The sequence below is a fragment of the Canis lupus genome, chromosome 26 (assembly GCF_003254725.2).
Source record: "Canis lupus dingo isolate Sandy chromosome 26, ASM325472v2, whole genome shotgun sequence".
NCBI lineage: Eukaryota > Metazoa > Chordata > Mammalia > Carnivora > Canidae > Canis > Canis lupus.
This window is the reverse complement of record NC_064268.1, coordinates 36297378-36318207: the sequence shown is the minus strand read 5'-3', so window position 1 is coordinate 36318207 and position 20830 is coordinate 36297378. Positions and strand designations below refer to the sequence as shown.

Here is a 20830-nt window from a genome sequence, read left to right as displayed (position 1 = left end):
ATTTCCTGGCGCACGTGCCATCCAAAGTCATGATGGCATTTTTCTCAGGCTTATGAGTCTCATAATTCTTTGTGTTGTGCTGTGCCTACTTTTTACTTTCTCCAAACATGGAGACCACATGGTTTGTTGTCTCCTCTAAGTGAGCCCATCTATAACCTGGGAGGAGATTAATTAATAAACCCCTATACAGTCTGGTTCTCTTAAGTTTCCTGAGCAGTAATTTCCATTCCTTGAATGACTCTTCGGAAATTATCTGTAATCCACTTTGTGGTTCTCTTTGGTCCTTTGTTTTTTCTTGCCAAGGGGAAGAAGTTGTGTACATTCCCTTCTTAAACTGCTTTCAGATGCTCTGTTGCCATTTTCCAACCAGCTATGTTTCTATTTATTTCTGTTCCTCTTAGCTTGGGTGCTGGACAATCCACTTGTGCTCGGTGGCATCTGTCGCCTTTGCAAGCATGGCGAGCACCAGGGCCATGCCCAGGACATTGGTTCTGTGGCCAGACTCTTGGAGACTGTTTTCAACAGCCAATGTCTGTGTATTGAGAATGTGTGTCAGGACTGTGTCTTTTGAAGTTTGTGACTTAATACCATGTTTTCCCAGTTATTGATTTGTGAGATTGGATAAAGTTCTTTATTAGACATTATTTCTATTCCCCCTATATACCACCTATAGATCTCATGTGTCATAGACTTCAGGGCAAATCTAAGAGTACTTAGATGAACCAAAAGGGTCCTCTTAGATGTGATTTTACCGTTGGTCTGCTAAGAAACGTTTTGTCCCATGAGGCCAACAGACAGTGCTCTGGGGAACACTCATTTTGTTAATTCTGAAGATAATGATCTATCTTGCGTATTATTCATTCACCTTCACATCATAAGATCAGTGACCTCAGGTTGGCCACCTCTATTTTAGGCTGGGAAATTTTAAAAAACAGAGTTTCTCTAACTTATATGCTGTGGAATTTGACCTTACCCTTACTAGCTCTATTTTTTACAGCACTTACAAAGCATAGCCAATAGGCATGTTAGGTATTATTTTTCTAAAAATAGGAGGAACAATAATAATCGTGGTATAAAGGCTGAGTAAATAGGATGTTAAAATTTATAGAGATGTGAGACTACATCTGGAAACTAGGAAGGAAAAGCTAAAGCATGAACATAATAGGTAAATATAAATTTAGGTTTATCCTGATATAGTTTAGTGTTTCTGAAAGTACAGTGTGTGAGATATTAGGTGGTTTATAGGCCATTGGTTTATCTTAATAGGTACGCATTTTATTACATTAGAAAACATGTAACTACCATATAAAACCTGTGGCTTTTCCGCTTCTGTAAGCGAGAAAAAGTTTACCTTTAGAATTAACTTGAATAGAAATAGCTGATTTAATGGATTCTGAATCGTATTATTGGTGGCATGTGTTTATAGCAAAAATCACAAAGAAAAGTGCATGTAGATTTGGCTCTTGACAATTATTTGTTTCACTCTCCACAGAGCCCTTACATTTGATCTTAAGGAAAGAAATGTTCAATGTGGTTCTTCCATGAAAATGACTTTCAGCAAATTAAGAATCATGTTCTCATTTCACTTTGGAAAGCTGACAACTGAAACCCTATTCCCTAGCAAAATATTCCTAATAGCATCTCAGGTTGTTCACTGTCTTACAGAGGCAGAACTAATTTATGATATCAGATGATGCATTTAATAATCTGTAATACGTGCCCTTTCCCTTAAAGCATTATGTGCTGCAAACTACTCTTTCGGAATTCAGTATCTCACTATTTGAAGTATTCAAAAGCAAACAGCCTTAAGTGTAGCTTATCTTTCGTAAAGCTTTTCATAATACTCGTTTTTGACCAATGCATGGGAATATTAGATTCAAGGGTATCCTGACACAAAATTCAAAATCAGAAACACTTTTTGGAGTGTGCCTGTTTTTTACAAAAGAGGAAGAGTGAAATGCCAACTCACTTCTAAGACCCTGCATTCCCATTTTGCAATGAAGTCCACCTTACGAGGAACCGCACAGCACCTATTTGCATGAGACCAGATTTGCCGTGTTCACGCTCCCTTTTGGCTCTGCGTGTGTGTGTGTGTTGACACACTCCTGCAGTGTTCATGGCCTCTCCATTCCATCCCAGAAATAACTGGGTGAAAGCTTTGGTGACTCCTTTATCCATTTGGGACTTTTACCTTTCAGCACATGTAATTTATTCAAGAGGCCCATCCAACTTTTTATTATAGATAAAATTTGCCTTTTTGAGTTGAGTAATGTAATAGTAGATGGAAATCTGGTTAAATTATATAAAGCTGTCCACATACAAATGAAGACATTTGCCCCCGTGCAGAAGAAGAACGTTGGTTTGGGTGATTGCCCTCCTGTCCTGTCCTACTGTCCTATGTTCTCAACATAGGCCCAGAAGAATTCTACCTAATGCACTTGTTTTTTTTAGCATGAGAGGATTTTATGCAGTGATTATTCTCCTAACCAAATCCCCCATGAGTTTTAGGTTCTGACAAGCTGAGGGATTTGGCAAGGTGCTTAGCCTTTCCTGACTTTAAAGTCTTGGTTTATAGAGGGACGGGGCTGACCGGGTTATAATAGCAAAGGTCTCAATGTAAGGGGGTCAGACGCTTGTGAAAGGGAGGCTGCCCTTCCCCCCACAGTTGATGGCAGGAAGATGTTCAGAGACCGTTTCATGAGTTAGTCAAAAAGGACCCTTAAAAAGGGAATGTTGTCAAAAAAAAAAAAAAAAAAAAAAAAAAGGGAATGTTGTAGGGATTTTAAAAATCAATGTGTTCTCCGGTTGCATAGGTCTGCTTGACACCTGTTCTATTACTAATTGACTTTCTTTGCACTGATTTCCTTTCTTAAAGATATCTATATCTATATAAAATATAAATCATTCTTATAAGCACAGTATCAGGATCCTTTCCCACGCCTGGAAGGTGACTATAAAAACAATTGCAAAGCGAGAAATCGTGACCGCCTTCCAGCTAGGCTTGTTGCCTCCTAAAACCTCTAAGCCCGTGTCCCGTTCTCTGTGTTTAAGAAGCTGGGCAGGGGCTGGGGAGGTGTTCAAGACCTTCCTCCCACAACTAACTTTTCTTATCACAAGTTTTGAAAGAGAATCCAAAATGCTGTTGATCCTTGAACAACACATATTTGAACTCTACAGGCCCATTTACGTGCATTTTTTTGTTTTTTGTTTTTTTAACAGAGCTGTAAAAATATTTTCTCTTAGGATTTTCTTAGCGTCTCTCTGGCTTTATTGTAGGAAGGCAGGATATATAATACAACATACTAACTGTGTGCTAATCAGCTGTGCTTGTTATCAGTGAGGCTTCTGGTCGGCAGTGGGCTAATAGTGATTCTGGTTTTGGGGGGGTCAAAAGTTAACAGGCAGAGTTTTGAACTGTGGGGGCTGGGTCGGCACCCCAACCCCCACTGTTCAAGGGTCAGCCATAGAATAATTCTTACTCTGAGATTCAAAGTGATTTAATGTGATGCCATTGTCCCGTTCAGCATCCTCTCTACTCTCTCTCTCTCTCTCTTGCACCTCTGACACGATGTTAAAAAGAAGCACAACTGCTGAAATCCTGTGCAAATCTCACGATTGGGTAGCATTGCGATCCGACTGTTTTTGTCCTCGCCTATGTTAGCTAGCTAGCTTTGAATCCCATGGGAGGGTTTTAGGTTCTGAAGAGGAAGAGTCACTTATATTTGGTTCATTACTAAAAAGACTTATTTGGATAATGCTTAATACTTATTTTGATCAGTATTAAATAGCAATTTCAGAAATGCTGACTTTGCCTGCAAGCAAACTCCACAGCCCCCGAGAGCTGTCCTTGCTTCTATATGCCTGAGTCATGAAGCTCCCACCTATTTTTAAATGGAAAACCCTGCGTGCTTCTCGTTGAGGGGAAAATGCTCTCAGAGTGTGCAAACATTTTGAACCTTCCACGGAAGAGCTCATCTATAACCAATTCTCTACTAGGCTGTTTGAGGAGAAATAGCTTCGGGAATACATTTCTATTTCTTGGGATCCTGAATTTCCAGTCACCTGTCAGGCCCACAGGCCTACATTTTCCACAAAAAGGGTCACAGAGCTGTTCCTTCATTTGGAGTCTTCCACGCCATGCTTTGGCATTCCAGGCTAGTAGAAGCAAAGGCTTCTTAGGAGTTTTAAAGCTGGTCTGTGGGTGGCTGGGCTGATAAGCTGAGGGAAACACGTGTCTGTGATGACCTACAGGCCCCATCCTGTTCTCATGCTTAGTCTACCTATTTAAAGAATTAATGTCAACACACTTGGTGAATGACTGAAGTCCTTCGCTAGCAGGGACGTGAGCAGGTGCTATCAGGCAATGGAAGTAAAAGTAGGACTTGGGAAGCTATATTTTACCATGAAGTCAAACTCCTATTTCTGCTCCTAGGATTTTTGTGCAGGTGGATGGAAAAGAATGTCGATGCCACAGTGTTCTTTCATCTGCTTCTCACTGTGCTCATCTAGATGAAGCCGGTTGTAAACACTGGGACGCTAAGTGGCATATTTTCATTGCATTATTCATAAGAAACAAATTGCAGCTTGAGAACTCCCCAAGTAAAATGATTGAAGCCCTTTGTACAAAACCAGAGAGATGAAGGGAGTTAATCTGGGGCACCCCTAGGAGAAGGGTGGTATCCTAATTCCATGCATATGGATCTAGCACTATCCTTTCTGCCTTATGACTTGCACATATTTGTTGAGGAGATAAGCAAACTCTAATTAAAATCTGTGGTCGTATTGAAATTCCACATAAGAGAACATGCACAGCAAGCAGAGTTTGAGGGGTGGGAATTAAGCTGTATTTTGTTTCTCGCTGAGGGAACCGTTCCCTGGATCCCAGCCTCAAGGCTGATTAATAGAAGAAGGGGGAGGATGGAGCCCACTCATTTCTCTTATTTATCTGGTGGAATCTTACTGGGTCTTCAAAATTAAGATATACTAATGTCTTTACTACTCAAAAATGCTGTGCACCTTAGAAATAATTCTGTTACGCGTACCGCCCAGGTGGCCACCTCTGCTACGGACACTGTTTTGTCTCTGACTCCTTAGAGGGTTCATTTTTTGTGCTCGTCCTCCAAGTGCCAGCATCAGTGTCCTCTTGCTTGAAAAGGGTCACCTGCTTTCTCTGTCACACCACCCGATTTATGATACTCATGGCACTGACCATGAGCTGGGATTTTTGGGGTTCCTTTACTAGATTATTTTCTGCCTCCCCTTGAGGACAATCTTCATGAAGGCAGGAACCGTGTCCCTCTTTGTGGAGTCAGCGGAGGGCTGAGTGAATGAGGGCTCAGGCTTGAGCTGCAGGAGCGGTTGGAACCAAGAGGGCAGTACCTGCTTCTAGAAGGGAGTTTAAACCCTCATTCATGCTGTGGGGACTTTGCATTAGAAACTGTGGATTAGCTTCTCAAACAAAGTACTAGCGTAAGCACTAGAGTCGAGGTCAGCAAACTTTTTTCTGTAAAGGGCCAGGTAGTTGATATTTTTGGCTTGTTAAAAGACAACTCTTTGAAAAAGAGAAAAATTACTTGTAGCCTGCAGTCAATAAAAACCTGCAGTGGCCAAATTGGAGTCCTGGCTCCCTTGGTTGGCCTCCGGCTTGTGTCTCTACTGAATTGTATAACCCTGGGGCTTGTTTTCTGACTGCGGAATGAACAGGTTGAACGATATCAATATTAAGCAAATGTCAAATCATTACAAAGATTTGAAAGACCAGCCTTTCAAAGACCAGGGACCTGTCCTGTACCTTCAGTAATGAGGTTTTCTCCATGAAAGTTTCCCAATTTTTTGACTGCCGACTGAATGCCACTTAAGAACAGTTTCCACTTCATGAGATGTTTTTTCCCTTATAATAAAAATAGTCCATACTCATTATAGAAAGTTTGGGAAAAAAGAGCATCAAGCAAGAAAAAACACTCTAATCAGTAATTATGTTTTATTATTTTCCAGTAGTTTTACTGTGTGTAAAGAATTTCTCAGAATATTATCTAGAAGCTATATACAGTTTTACATTCCCATTTTTAGGTGAACATTCTTGTTTGGATGTCTCTCTATGTCTTTCTTTGAAATTCTAGTTCTACAGTGTCTATATAATTGAGAAATAGGAAGGTGACCATATTTTATGTGATGAATAATATTTTATTGGACCTTTAGGATATATCTAATGTTTGACATTATAAATTCCATTCTGATAGACATCCTTATGTCTAAATATTTGTCTCCACTCATTAGGTCAGGGCATGGTCAGTTTTATGGTTCCATACAGAAAGGGGGCACTCACAGCTGTATTGCTCACTTAATGGGTCTTATGTCACCATTTTTAATTTTGGATAAACTCACTTTCATCCCAACTACTTTGTATGCATTTTAAGGCAGATGCTACATCTTATACTTCTATAATCCCAAGGCTTTCCACTAACACATTGTCTTCAATAAGAGGGACTAAAGAAACAAAACAGAAAAATAAAAAATCCTTTATGCATACTAAAGACAACGGGACTGTCATACTTCATAAAACTTTGTGTCATAGTGATTTTTAGAAAATTATCAGGGTAATGGGACAACAGTGCTAATACACACCATATTTTAAATTATTTAGAAATAATATGTAAGTATGGTAAATACATGATACATATGATAAATATTTTAAAATAACGTGACAAAGTATCCTACTTTTAAAAATATTTGGACTACTTGAGGGTGATCTTTATTAAATATATTTCTAGTTTTAGTTTTACTAGAATTAAAATTGATGTAAACTCATCACACTTTGGGTGGGAAGTTTTTTGAAAATGCTCATCTATGAAAATGTGTTTTTCTGGCATTAAGGAGAAAATTCCAGATGGAATGATCATCATAGGTCAGAGCCTATGACCCACATCATTAACGCATTCTTGGAGAAAGGATTAGCATAATCTGATTTTTTCTCTTTGACTCTCAAAACCATATTTGTTTTAGGAAACCTGGCAAGTTCAGTTAAGAATGAAAAAGTTGGGGGAAAAAAGCACCACACACAATTCCATTGTCTGGAGACAAAGACTGTTGACAAAGTAATATCGCAGCATACTTCCTTCCAAAATATGGCTATGTGGCGCTGATGCAAGTATGAAGCTGAAGGTTTAACTTGTCAACATTACACACTTTTTATCATTATTTATTGAGTGTCGACTAAACACAGGGTATGGCATTAACTTGCTTTTATTCTCCAAGGTACTTCGGAAAATTTCCAGCTATCAATATCCAAAGATGTACTTGGTGGTATATATATATATTTTAAATAATTCAAACCCTCACAGGCACCAAGTGTTGCATCAGTTGGCATATAAAACTGGCTCACGTTATTAAGTAACCTGCAAAATTCTATTTTTGACGGCTGTATTTGTCCTGCTAGTGATAAGAGAGCACAAATGAGTTACTCTCTGGTTTTCGAATTCTTGTTTTGCAAGTATTCATGTTCAATCTCAGAGGCTGTGAAGATCCAACAAAAATAGATCCTTCAAAACCTAATTAAAAAAAAAAAAACCTAATTTAGCAAATACCATAAAATTTTAAATGGTCTTTTTATGGGTATGCTCCCTGAATTGTCTTAAGATGTTTCTTTAACTTTTTGTGCAGAGATTTTTTAGTATATGTGCTGCAGAGATATTTTAAAAAGGAAACCTGATGCTGCCCTCTTTTTTGAAGGCTGATGTATGTATGGAAAAGGCTGAAGAGTCTCCCCTAAATCCCCAAACACTGGGGCTGTACCTCCCATGTGCTCTTCTCTTCGAGCCAGTTAATCCAGGCTGCTGACCAGAGACTAGATTGAGCAGATACCAGGATTGCAACACCATGACTAGTAGAGTGGGGGTAGGACCTTGCCAGTATTCTGGAAATTAAGGGTGAGAGGGATTAAGGTACACGTTGAAGATCATACAACTTGCCTGTGGCAAAGAGCAGGCTAACCCACAGGTCTCCAATTTGAAGTCTTGGGTGACTTCCTGTACTCTGCAGCCGAATCAGGAGGATTTTTTCAATTCATTCAAAATGATTGAGTCAGTTTATGTATTTAGATCTTGATTAGAGGCATTAGATCTGGATAGCTAGGTTTTAGAATTCTAGGTTTTACATTATGGAAGAATTTCTGAATTAGTCATTTCCCAATTAGTCATTCTGGTAGCAAAGAGATAGTGCTACTCAAAGTGAATCCTGTTAAAAGTTTAGGCTCACAAAATATTTTTTTGCATGTCCTGTCATGCTAATCTCTAAAATTTCAATCATAAAGATCGTACTTTAATAGCTCTTAGTTTTGTAAATCTTGCTGGAAGTTCTGGCCAGTAGCAGTGTAATTATAGCCTGTAAATCCTGGGCAAGGTACCTAACCTCCTTGTGCCTTGTTTTTCTTATCTGGAAACTGGAGATGATTGGTGTTGTTGTAAGGATTAAATGAATGAATTTATACAAACTAGTTAGAATAGAGGTGCCCACTAAATGTTTACTATTACTTAGTTGCTATTAACTTGTGGTTTCATTATTAACATTTTCTGAATGTAATTGAATATATAAGTTCAAAGTAATATGCAGATCGATCATATATTTTTGGGGCTATTTTATTGGGAAACATTTTTAATTATGAAAGTAAAATAGTCCTATTGGTTTCTCTTCCTCTATAGTGCAAATGTTCTTAACTCCTAGTGTTTGGTTTGTAAAATTATCTCCACTGCTATGTGAGTCTTTAAAAAATATACTATTTGTAAGCTTTGTACATAGCTATAATAATATATTACAGTTCTCTGTCCTGCAGAGTTGTTGTTGTTTTTTTTTTTAATGATCACTTAATGGCCAAATACTATTTTGTTTGCAATGGGACTTTAAGATGGATGGGACTCTTTTTGGCCTCTGGTTTGGATATGAAACCAAACCCCTGGACCACCAAGCAGGATGAGAAGGTAGCAAGAAGCTGCTATAATTGCTTAACATTCTTGACTGAACACCTCCTCCCCGCTCCCTATCCTTGAGTTTAGGAAAGCAATGGAGGAATTTGAGAGGAGTTTTTGGAGTTCATCTAAATGATGAATGGTGGTGAATTGTGGATCCTAATTTCCACCAAGTGAGAGGAATTGTGAGGTGCATCTCAGTTTACCTGAGGCAGCAGAAATAAGGAAATCACTCAGAGAGCTTGATAGGCATTCCCTGTATTTGGGAACACATTAGGCTGGTGTGGTGTTTCAGTCTTGAAATTCCCAATGGTGAGAGCAATGGATTCTCCTGCTTTGATGTTGGTGAGAAGGAGAGGCGGTTGCTTTTTGGCAACTGTACTTCCTGTTTTACCGGTCAGAGAATGTGTGAGTACTTCTAGGGGACTAGAGTTTGGCCACATGTAGGAGCCACGGGGTTTCTTCTGTCTTCCCCAAGAGGGCTGCTTGGTGTGTCAAAAAGAGCTGTGTAGAAGGAGTCGGAGGCCCAGGGAAGTGGCCGGACAGAGGAGAGCGGAGCCAGGTGGGAGATGCCCAACAATGGAATTAAGGATGTCTCTGATGAGCCTACCTGCTGGGCCCAGAGAGTCCAGTACTGACTATTGGTCAAGCACACCCTGCCTCCTCTCCTTCGCTTTGATCCCTTCCTTCTACTTGAGCTCTGAGTCAGAAAATATAGTTAGCAGACTGGCATGGAAATTGTGCTTCTGAAAGCATAAAGGACGAAATAGAAATCCCCCTCTACTCTTACATCTTTGGAAAAGTAAATAGCTATAACTTTGAAGTTTCTATTATCCTGCACTAGACATATTATTATTTAGTGGAAGATTTTTTATTTTATTTTATTTTTTTACCTGAATGTTACTAGAAAAGTCATGAGACTTCCCCTGAATTTCATTTGGGGGAAAAGGAAGAGCGTGCTTAGAATAAAATTAAATAGACAATTTACATTGCTTTGTGGTTAATTCTCATCAAGTTCTGCTTGTTGAATGTAATGATTATATATTCATAGCTTACTTAATAATGTTCTTTTATACATTTAGGTTGGTGATCTTGAGTTACTATAAATAATGCCACACTAGATAGGTTTATATGTATCCCTATCATTATATTTTGGACCATTCCAGATTTATTTCCAGAAGGCAAACATCTTTGTATATAAATATTAATAAATTGCTTTTCAAAGGGTTTAAATGCTTTCTACTACCACTGTTTCTGCTTGAGTGTTTCAGACAAAAAGAAAGTAAAAAGAAAAATTCAATTATTTTTGGTAAAATTTCTAACATAATGTTATACTTTGTAACAATCTGACAAAGGATGCTGTATGTTTTATAGTTATCCAAATGAAATTTGTATTTGTCATAGCATATGGGTTTGGTTAAGTTCAAAAAGTATATATGAAAGACTATAGCTGAGAATGAAAATACTTTGTCTTAACTGTAAAAAGGGGAACAATATTTCTTCAAGTAAGATCGTTAATATGTCTAATACTAGCTTTATTTTTAATGTGTTATAACCTCTCCAAAGGAGACTTCCATAGAAACAGCAAAAATATATGTACAATTCTTAACAACCAATGTCTATGAATAGTCAGTTTTAGGACTTTTTCCTTTTTAAAAATACTGAACATGGAGAGAAATTCTTATGGATCCTAAACTTAGCTGGGTAGGCATTACAAGAAAACATTGGGGAATAGGTAGGGTGATCAAATGGTCATTCCTGGGATCCCACATCTGGAAGTCTTCCTGCTTCTGCAGTAGGGAATCTCTCTGGAAACTAAGGCTAGTTCCAGGATAGTTTGTTCTCTGCTGATTCTTGAAACAGTAGCGTGGTTCTACGCCATAGAACCACTTTGGGTAGTGAATTCCAATTGCCTTCTCATATACCAAAGCAGTCTTTTAAAGCTACGATAGTCTCTATGACTGTGAACATGGATTCTGTTTTCAAATGACCAGTTAAGGTTAAGCTGATAACCCGGAGTAGAAAGAACATCACCTGTAGGGTTACCTACAACACAGAAATGATGTGACTTCTTCCTCCCTCCCCGCCTACCCCCCCCTCCCCAGGAAAGAACATCCATTGAGAGTTACACAGCAGACCATTCATATTTTGCATCTTGGGACCAGGAATATTCCCACCATTCAGCGAATTCAGTGGTGGATCTCAGCAGATGTCACAAGAAGTTCCTACCTGGACCAAGCTATATCCTGTGCGCTGGACCAGTGCGCGGAGGGCTGCTTCCTTCTGGGTGCCGCTCAATCCATCCCCGGATTTGTGATTTGATTCCATTGAGAGTGATTATCAGCAAAAAATCAGGTTAATTAGGGTTGCTCACTGAAACCAAATTTAAGATAAATTAAGTAAATTACTGTTGCCACGTCCAAACTTGTCCTTCTCATGAAGGACACCTTCAGGAAACATTCTCTATAAATAAGTTGTTAAGGTTAGAGCAACAAACAGCCACACACAAACACGGCTGGTGAAATGTCCTCATTAAAAAAAGAGTTTTTTTAAAAAAAATATTCAATTTTAGTTGAAATTTAGAAGTAAAAAACGAGCAATACTCCTTCTCCAATTAGAATGCAGATCAGTAAGTCTCAATCCAATTATTTTAGAATGTCACCAAATGCTCAAAAACAAATTAGCTCATGTCAATTAAAAATATGCAGAACGGTCCTTGCAGATGTGGGAAGAGAGCATGGTTACTAAATCAAACCAACTAGGATAAAGTATTAAAATCCCGAGAGACTGAGCTTTATTTATCTACTTAATGTGTCACCTAAAACATTTATCTACTTACTCTCCAAAGATAAAATTTCTAGAACCGACTGTGCTGGCATGAGAGATACAGGGGCCCTCATGCAAACTAGTCTGTATAATAAAGAGGTCACATAGGCTTTAATAAAACAAGAACAATAGATTTTTTTTAAGTGGTGCTAGAAGGGCCTACTAATACCAGGATCATCTATCACTTAGAACACCCAGGAGAGGACAGGAAGCCCTTTGCAAAAAAGAAAAAAAAAAAAAAATCTAAGGAACTCTAGATTTGCACATCTCCATGCTTGTGTAGATAAGAAGATGCAGTTTCAGCATTTTATCGGCTGTACTTCTTATTTGGGAACATAGTTTGAACCCTACTGCAAATAGGATAATTGCTTCTAGTGCAGAGGGGCGTATGCTGACCTGCTCCCTGAGTGTGAGGACTCAGGAAGGTTCTGCGCTGAGGCTGAGCTTTCACTCTGCCTACTGTGCTCTGTCAACCAAGCCAGAAGTGTGTTTTACAGTGATTTGAATCACATGCAGATTGAGTGCCTTTCAACATAGGCCCTTTGAAAACTTTCTGTGCCATGCGCTGAGATTTCCTATACAACTTTTGGGGGCCATTTAAAGATTCTGAATGAATGGGCCATTAATAATATAGAAAACAGGTAAAAAATTGGGTGAAAAGTAAAGCTGAGGTGATCATGTCAATAGAAGATTTAAAGCGTTCTATTAAGGTAATAAATAATAGACAACCATCATCTAGCATTGTCTAGAAAGTAATACTTTCAACAGAATACAGGAAACAAGCGAAGATTTCGGGGAGACTATTCATCAGCTATTATAGGGACAGAACAATTTCATGCTTCACGTACAAGCATGGCCACTCCTGCCCTTGACTGTTCTAATAATTCTTGCCTGCTGCTAAGCCTGGACAATTCCATTTTTACGCATTCATTCTCTCAAGTAGTATTAGTCAGTGCTGTCTGCACGCCAGCTTCTCCTTGTCCCGCCCTAAGCATTGTGTGGTGGAGACAGTCAGCTAAGTCCATTAAGTTAATGTACCAGGTTCAGCTGCTGCCCTTTGCAAAAGGCAGTGATTTTTTATTTTCTAACTTTGTATCTTGCCTAAGACAAATTTTCCTGATGGTGCTGTTTTGATAGACCTGTAGCATCCAGGTTGGGACATGTGGCTTTACTGATACCTTTATAATGTCAAACAATCTTTCTAAGGATGCTACAGGGTAGGGGGTAAAAGGAGACCTGTATTCAGCTTGTAATGCTAACTGGCTGCTTATAGAAATTATAACTAATTTCTGAGTTATAGAAATCTCTATGAAACAATAGAAGTCCTCTTAAAAAGTGAAACTATGAAAGGCATTTGGAAGATTTCCAAAGAAAAGTAGCCTTTTTGCACAAAATGTAACTCTTGCACTTTCCCCAAATGTTGCTAAAATTGTCTTTTCATCAGGACCCTCTCAAACACCCCCTCTCCCCCCGGCCTAGCCCATTACCCCCTCCCCGCACCAGGGCTGGGGCTGGATTTAACCTGCCAAAGCAGGGAGGCCAAGGGTGGCCTGGGGTCTGGTGGTTAGTTCTGTCAGTCATCATGTGTCTTACAGATGTTTGAAGGCAAAGTCTATTGTCTTTTGGCCGAGTTGTGGGTTTATTCTTTGCTGAGCTTCACCTTTTCCAGCAAAAAATAACAGCTCATGGTGAAACGACAAGTTTTATTTGCAAGACCTACCCTTGGTTTTAGTTAATGATTAGTAAAGATAATTGAAAACACTTTTTACGTAGGACAGGTCTTTTGATCGCAGAAACTCACCCTGCCATTGTTGCGGAAATCTCTAGAACCTCTCAACATAATGTCAGGTCATTAGAAATGGAGGTATAGCAGGAAGATTCAGAATTTGCTACAAGAGATACCTGAGCTTCGATGCTCGTTTCTCAAGAACAATCCCCTCTCCCAACATTGACCTAACCTGAAGGATGAACTTGGATCCCAGATAAATATTTTTTTAAGCAAGTTAAACTTCTGTTAAATTTGGTCAATTTGGGAGAGAGATTGTGCAATACATTTTCTAATTTAACATCCCATAATTGTTCAGATCTGAGACCACTGCGTTTTGAAAGACTGGTTCCCAGTGTAACTTATGTAGGCAACAGGATTTATTTTTTTTTTTAATTTTTTTTTAATTTATTTATGATAGTCACAGAGAGAGAGAGAGAGGCAGAGACATAGGCAGAGGGAGAAGCAGGCTCCATGCACCGGGAGCCTGATGTGGGATTCGATCCTGGGTCTCCAGGATCGCGCCCTGGGCCAAAGGCAGGCGCCAAACCGCTGCGCCACCCAGGGATCCCGGCAACAGGATTTAAAACCTATACAAAAAAAAAAAAAAAAAAAAAAAAACCTATACAAAGCAGCCATTAGGAACATTGGTGCCCCAGGAGAACACGCGTGAGTGGTTAAGCATATGAACATACTTCTCAGTGAGTATCAGTTATTCTTTAAGAACATATACTGAGTACCTACTACCATTCTAGAATTCTTTGAGACATTGGGGGAATAGCAGAGAACAAAACAAACCCCTCTCCCTGCAAAAAACATGGAGTTTTATAGAGGATGAGAGAGACAATAAGCATGTAAAATACATAGGTGCTAATGATAATTTCCGAGGAGAAAAAAAAAATAAAGAGGAACGTGAAGTGTGTGTGCGGGAGGAGTGAAATGTTAGACAGGTGTGATCCTGATGGGGTGAATTTGGGAAGAGACCTGGTGACGCGAGGGATGTGTCTGGGGGAAACCATTCTAGGCAGAGGGCCTGCAGCCGTGAGGGCCCTGAGGTGGGAGCTTGGTGATGGAACAGGGAGCAGGCCTGTGGGGAGGGCCCAGAGCTGGGTTAGTGAGGTCAGAAGTAGGAGTTATCAGAGAGATAGTGGTGGCCCCGGCCATAAAGAATCTTGCAGGTCATGGTGAGGACTTTGGCTTTTGGCTTTTGCTCTGAGATGTCAAGCCAGAGGATCAACAAGATGTTTAACAAGGTCACTCTGACACTGAAGGGAGTCAGGCAGGGCTGGGACTGAGGTGAGTCATGCAAACGCTCTAGTCATGTGTTCACTATCGACTTTGCTGTTTTGTGCATTTTTATGGTTTTTTTTTTTTTTTTTGCATAGATTCTGATTTTTTAAAATGTTGCATGAAAACACCACTTGTCTTGATTCCTGAGTTTCTTGATGCTGCATTGGAGGTAGGGCCTCACTCACCTCTGACCTCACTCTAGTCAGCAGACGGCTCATGAGGTGAAGTAGGGAGACCAGTGAAACCATGGCACCTTCTGGACAAGAAGGAGTAGTGATGAACTGGGGGTGGTGAAAAGCAGGTATTGTGGATAAACTCTACAGATGAATTGGACACATCATGGGATAAAAAGTGAGGAGTTAAGGATGACATCAGTTTTCTGGCCCAGGCAACTAGAAGAATGGAACTGCTGTTAGCTCAGATGGGGAAGAGTCGGAGCTCCACGGTCGGCATGCTGGTTTTGAGATGCCTATTAATAGCCACATGGAGAGCCTGAGTGTACAGTTAGGTCCACGAGCTGGGATTTCCTGGGAGTGTTCCAGGCCGGAGGTACTAGTTGGGAAGCTATCTGCCGAGAGATGATATTTAAGCTATGAAATTGGGTGAGATCATCTATGAGCTGAGTGTAAAAAGTAGGTCCAAGGATTGGGCTTGGGGGGGGTGAGGGCGCACACTCCAACTCTTGGAAGTCAGGGAGACAGAGGAGAATGAGCTGGAATAGTCAGAAAGGCAGGAGGAGAACCGGGTGAAGGAGGTGAATGAAAAGCCAAGTGAAGAAGGGATTTTGAGAACAAATGAGTGATGAGATGAGCATGTCCTATCATGTCAAGTAAGATGAAGCCTGAATAGGGATGCAGACCTTGGAGCTAGACACCTGGATTCCAATCCTCCTTCTGGTTCTTACTGTGTCCCTGGAAAGTTCCTGAACCTCTTGATATCCGTACATCCTCAACTCTGGAAGCAGGAGTATTTCTCCTAGAGCCGTTGTATTATATGAGTAAATACGTTGAGAGAGCTTTGAGAGCATTCCTGGCACAGAGTGAGTGCTAGGTGGGAGGTAGGCCCAGGTATCTATGACTAAAACAAAAGGAGAAAGGGAGACACAGCATAATCACCGAGCACCCCACCTTCTCAGGTTCTGCAGGAAGACATTCCATGGTTTTGGGGAAAAGGACTGTTGCCTGGATGAGAATGGCTGAGTGAAGAAAGTGTGCGTTTTCTTAGGGAAGGGATGCTTTGTTCAAATGGACGCTCATCAGCAAACCTGTTAGGTGAAGATGTTCCCCGCTCCTGTTGCTCTGCCTCCCTTCGCTCTAGGGAGACCCCGAGTCTCCATTTCCTTACCTAGAAAGTGTTAGGACAGTAAGAGTCCCTACTTCATAGAGTTGTTTCAAGGATTAAATATGAAGAGATTTAAAATATTTAAAGTGGTTCCTGGCATTTAATAACTGCCCATTGAGGGTTACCTATTATTTTAATTATTATTAATTATTATTATAAGTAATCTCTAATTCCGAGGGGTAACATTTCAAAATCACTTTCTGGGAAGATGAAGTCTCACGCGCTTAGCATGATCCATTGTCCCTCCAGGACTGGATTCCCTTCTGGTGTTCTCACTCCTTTCCCTGCCCCCTTGGGCCACCAGGTTTTCTTACACTTGCCCACTCTCTACTTGGACTGCTGTTCCCTTCCCTTCCCACATCTAACCTTCACCACCTTGGCCCTGTTATCTTTCCAAATTGGATCAAAATGTCTGCTCTGTGAGCCTTCCTTTGATACCCTCCCTGGGTAACATTAGGTGCCACGTCCTTAGCACTCTCAAGAGAGCCTGAGAGCCCATGTACTATTGCATATAATATTGGAATTATCTGCTTACACGGCTGTCTTTCTCACTACACCGGGAACTCCTTGAGTGTGGGGACTGTGCTGGACTCTTCTTTCTTTGCCCAGAAGGCTTAGCCTGACCTTATGCTAAGTGTTCGATAAATAACTTGGAGAAAAAAATGAAAGACCTTGGACTAGCATTTTATAAATGATGGTAACTTACGCCCGATCTGAAGTAAACGGAATCTGCATCTAATCTCCTACTATTTACTATTCTTTTTGCTCCAACCACTTCTAGAAAGTTCAAACCTGGAGTGAATTTACATTTTGTGAGAAATGGATGTCAGTGGTTTCCCTGAATTTACAAATATGTTCTTGTATTTCGGGGAGAGACAAGAGGAGTCAAATTTTGAATACAAAGCGATCGACAAATAGGATTGACATTTGAATTCACTTTTCTTCTTTTCAATGCCTTTCTGGTTTTATATTTGCAACATCGTCCCTATTTCTTTGGAAAAAGAAGGACCCAGAAGTTATTGAGGGTTCAAGATTTATGCCTTTCTGAAAGTCACAGTGGATTGGAGTGAACATCTCACCTCCTCATTTGGTTGAGACCTTTCAGTAAAAATTTCCAGAGTTCTCTGTTGGGTAAGGTTAGAGCTGCTGTTCCTGACCCTTGACCCTGATTGCCTCGGGTACTAGTGGGTCCTGGCTCGGGGAAGATGCCAGGGATACAAAGACAGGAAGGAGGCAAGAGAGAAGCAAGTGGGGGAGCACCTGCTGACTTTCCTCCTCTACAGCCATGAGGGGGGTACTGTATGCTGCCCTTTCTTCATAGCCCAAGTCCATAAAGAAGAAAAGCATATGGAAAAATTGTACATGTAAATTGAGCTCACCAGATGTGGAAGGAAAACAAAGAGAGGATTTTCAGTGATATTTATTTGGATTTGCCTAAAGTTAGGCAGTGTTGGCAGATTAGCACCCTAGCGGAGCATAAGTTGGCAGCTATGGCAACAGAGAAAGAGGGAAAACAAGTTTTTTTTTTTTTTTTTTTTTTTTAATAGTAAACCAGGCAAGACAGACAAAAGTAAGAGGTGCATGATGGAAGGCACACAAAACGTGTGCAGTTAAAGTAGCTTGGAAAAGTTAAAGCAGGCGCAGTGGTGTGTGTGAGGCTGAGGAGAACAAGACGGAGAGGAAGGATTAAGACAGAGATTCAAGTGACCAGCCTCCTTGGTTTAAACACAAAACAATTATTCTCAACTTTAACAGAAGATCCACAGGTATTAAAGGAATATCTGCTACATGCTCAGCAATGTGCTAGATGATTTAGCCAGGAGATAGAGTAGTTTTGTTAATGTTAGGGTTTCTGTATGTATTTTATGGACTTTTTCCAAAGAGGAGGAATAAGGACACTGAGTGGAGGGAAACATTGGTTCTGACTTGCTAAGCAGAGGGGAGGTGTTCCTTTGTAACCAAGCAGGGGACACTGGGGCCTATGTGAGCAAGGTTGGTGGTAGCATCCAGTGCCACCAGGATCCCTCCAGATCCAACCCAGGCTTCTCCAGCATTCATGAGCCCATGTTGCATGACATAGGCTGGATGTAACTCTAACACAGCATGCAAGTTGTACAAGTGGTTTTATTGTTAGTTCCAAGCATTTAGTATCTCCTGGGGATTTTACACAGAAGGACTTCCAGGTGAATTGACATGGTCTGTGAAGGATTGATGACCAAAGTTTATGCATTTGCCTAATGATGCTAAGTCAATATTACTATGGGTTACTTGATAAAGAAATATAAACTAGCTCCAGCGGTCTCCTTAGAAATGTTTACAATTGGTCTTAAGTTTATTTTGGAAGTGAATCCATGTGATAGCTCTATAGTTGGCCGTGTGTCATGAACCATGGCAAAATTAACAGAGGATATGCACACATAAAATTCCACGGGTGCACCTGGGTGGCTCAGTGGTTAAGTGTCTGCCTTTGGCCCAGGGTGTGATCCTGGGGTCCCGGGATCGAGTCCCATGTCAGGCTCCCTGCAGGGAGCCTGCTTCTCCCTCTGCCTCTCTCTGTGTCTCTCATGAATAAATAAGTAAAATCTTAAAAAAAATAAAATTCCAAAATGTAGCCATAAAAACATCCCACCAAGTCCCAATATGCAGTGTCTTATTTTTAAAAACCGATATATTATTAGCCAAAATAATTAAGTTAGTCAGAATCCCTTCTATATTCATAAGGCATTAGAAATGAATCCTATGTTAATTTGGGCCTGGTCAATTTGAACCTAGACAAGGCTTAAAATAAAGAAAAATTAAAGTTGTTCATAGTAGATACATTAACTTATAATTATTGAAAAAAAATCCTTCTTCTATAGTAGGTTGCACTTCTCTGAGAAAGACAAGCTTGCATTGAAATTTACGTCCTGCCACCATGATTTTAATTTTTCTAAGACCCTGGTTCTAAGAACAGGAGCACTGATGGGATCCCTGGGTGGCTCAGTGGTTGAGCATCTGCTTTGGGCCCAGGGCATGACCCCGGGGTCCTGGGATCGAGTCCCACATTGGGCTCCCTGCGTGGAGCCTGCTTTTCCCTCTGCCTGTGTCTCTGCCTCTCTCTCTCTGTCTCTCATGAGTAAATAAAAAATAAAATATTAAAAAAAATAAACAGGAGCACTGACACCTAACTTGAAGGAGGTTTTGTTTGTTTTTCTGTTTTTGTCTTTTAGCAAAGGACCAAATAAATCAGATAATGGATAGGAAAGCACCTAATAAAGTGCTGGGCATACAGAAGATGCTCAATAAATATTTCTTTCTTGTTCCTTATCTGCTGCCTTGGCTGACTCTTCTTAACATCATCTATGATCATCTGCTAGGTTATTCTTTCTAGAAATTGTTCGAGGGAAAGAGGAACACAGTTTTGAATGCGTTATGTTGACTTTCATGTTGCTTTAATAATTGACCTGATTGTTCATGTGTTTGTTGTCACTTCTCAGTAGGAAAAATCCAGAAGGTCTTCAGTGTATGTGTGTGTGTGTGTGTGTGTACATGTGTGTGTGTCAAAGAGCATGTTAATGTTGTGATGAGAATTAGATACGACCTAAATATCAGTGATTAATGAATATTTGAATAAGTTGCAGTACAGTGCAGCTAATAAAACTGCTGTTCTAGTAGGATATATAATTCAGACAGCTATTTGTGAATAGAATCAAGTCAAAAGAAAGCAGACTAAAAACAGCAGGGGTAGTCTGATTTCCTTCGTGTTAACTTTCATCTTCGTAAGGCGTTATAAAAGGCTAACTAGGTAAACAAATCAGTTTGTCATTTTCCTTCGGTTATTTTTAGTTTTCTATAATACATAGCCCTTACTCTAAAACTTTAAAAAGTTAAATGATGCTGACAAATGAATGCCAATGAGAACAAGTCATCAAAGACTAAGATGGGGGTCAAGATCCTATTCCGGGGAAACTGTTGATCATTAATTAGAAAAAAATACTGAAAATCACTACAAGGGTCCAGCTAAACAGGCCAGGAACAGAACAAAGTAGACGTAATGAAATCAGAAGGAATCAAACATAAATTAGTAAGACAGAAAAATCTGTAGACTTGACAAAGGCAGAAGCCAATTGAAAATTTGGCAAACTAGCACCTCTGGCCACTTTGACAAAGTGGAAAAGGAGAAACCAATTCCAAAAACAGGTGGGAAAAATGGATGTAGCCACAGATGAGAGACTCTTGATCTTTTTATCAATATGTTGACAAATACAGATGCAGTGACCAGTTATCTAGAAAATTCAAGGGTAAAGTAAAAATTTGAATAAGCTAATAACCACACACTGTGATGAAAAAACTCACTGTTTTCCTCCTAAATACCATAAGGTCCAGGTGGTTTTACTGGGAAAGTCTTACAAATCATTTAAAAAATAATTCTTTCATTATAGAGAGCCTTTTGAAGTATACAGAATAATGGAAAACTGATACTAAATCTACCAATAATTTCATATCTCTGATACAAAGCCAGACAAATACACCACAAAATAGAAAACTATAGACCTCAATATCACATATAAGTCTAGATATGAACTACATACAGCAAATTATCAAAATACTAACATACAATGCATTTATCACCAAAATACAAAGACCATGCCACCTTAGGGATTCTATT

At 39.9% G+C, this 20830-nt stretch overlaps 1 protein-coding gene across 2 annotated transcripts in view; it reads right to left on the bottom strand.

Moving 5' to 3' along the window:
- A1CF (APOBEC1 complementation factor) overlaps positions 1–20830 on the bottom strand; it is an 82671-nt gene that overhangs the window by 44815 nt on the left and 17026 nt on the right. For both annotated transcript variants that reach the window (XM_025441439.3, XM_025441440.3), the window contains exon 2: positions 11190–11333. In XM_025441439.3, the coding sequence (XP_025297224.1) occupies positions 11190–11288 (99 nt within the window). In that variant the 5' untranslated portion in view covers positions 11289–11333. The remainder of the gene's footprint in view (positions 1–11189; positions 11334–20830) is intronic.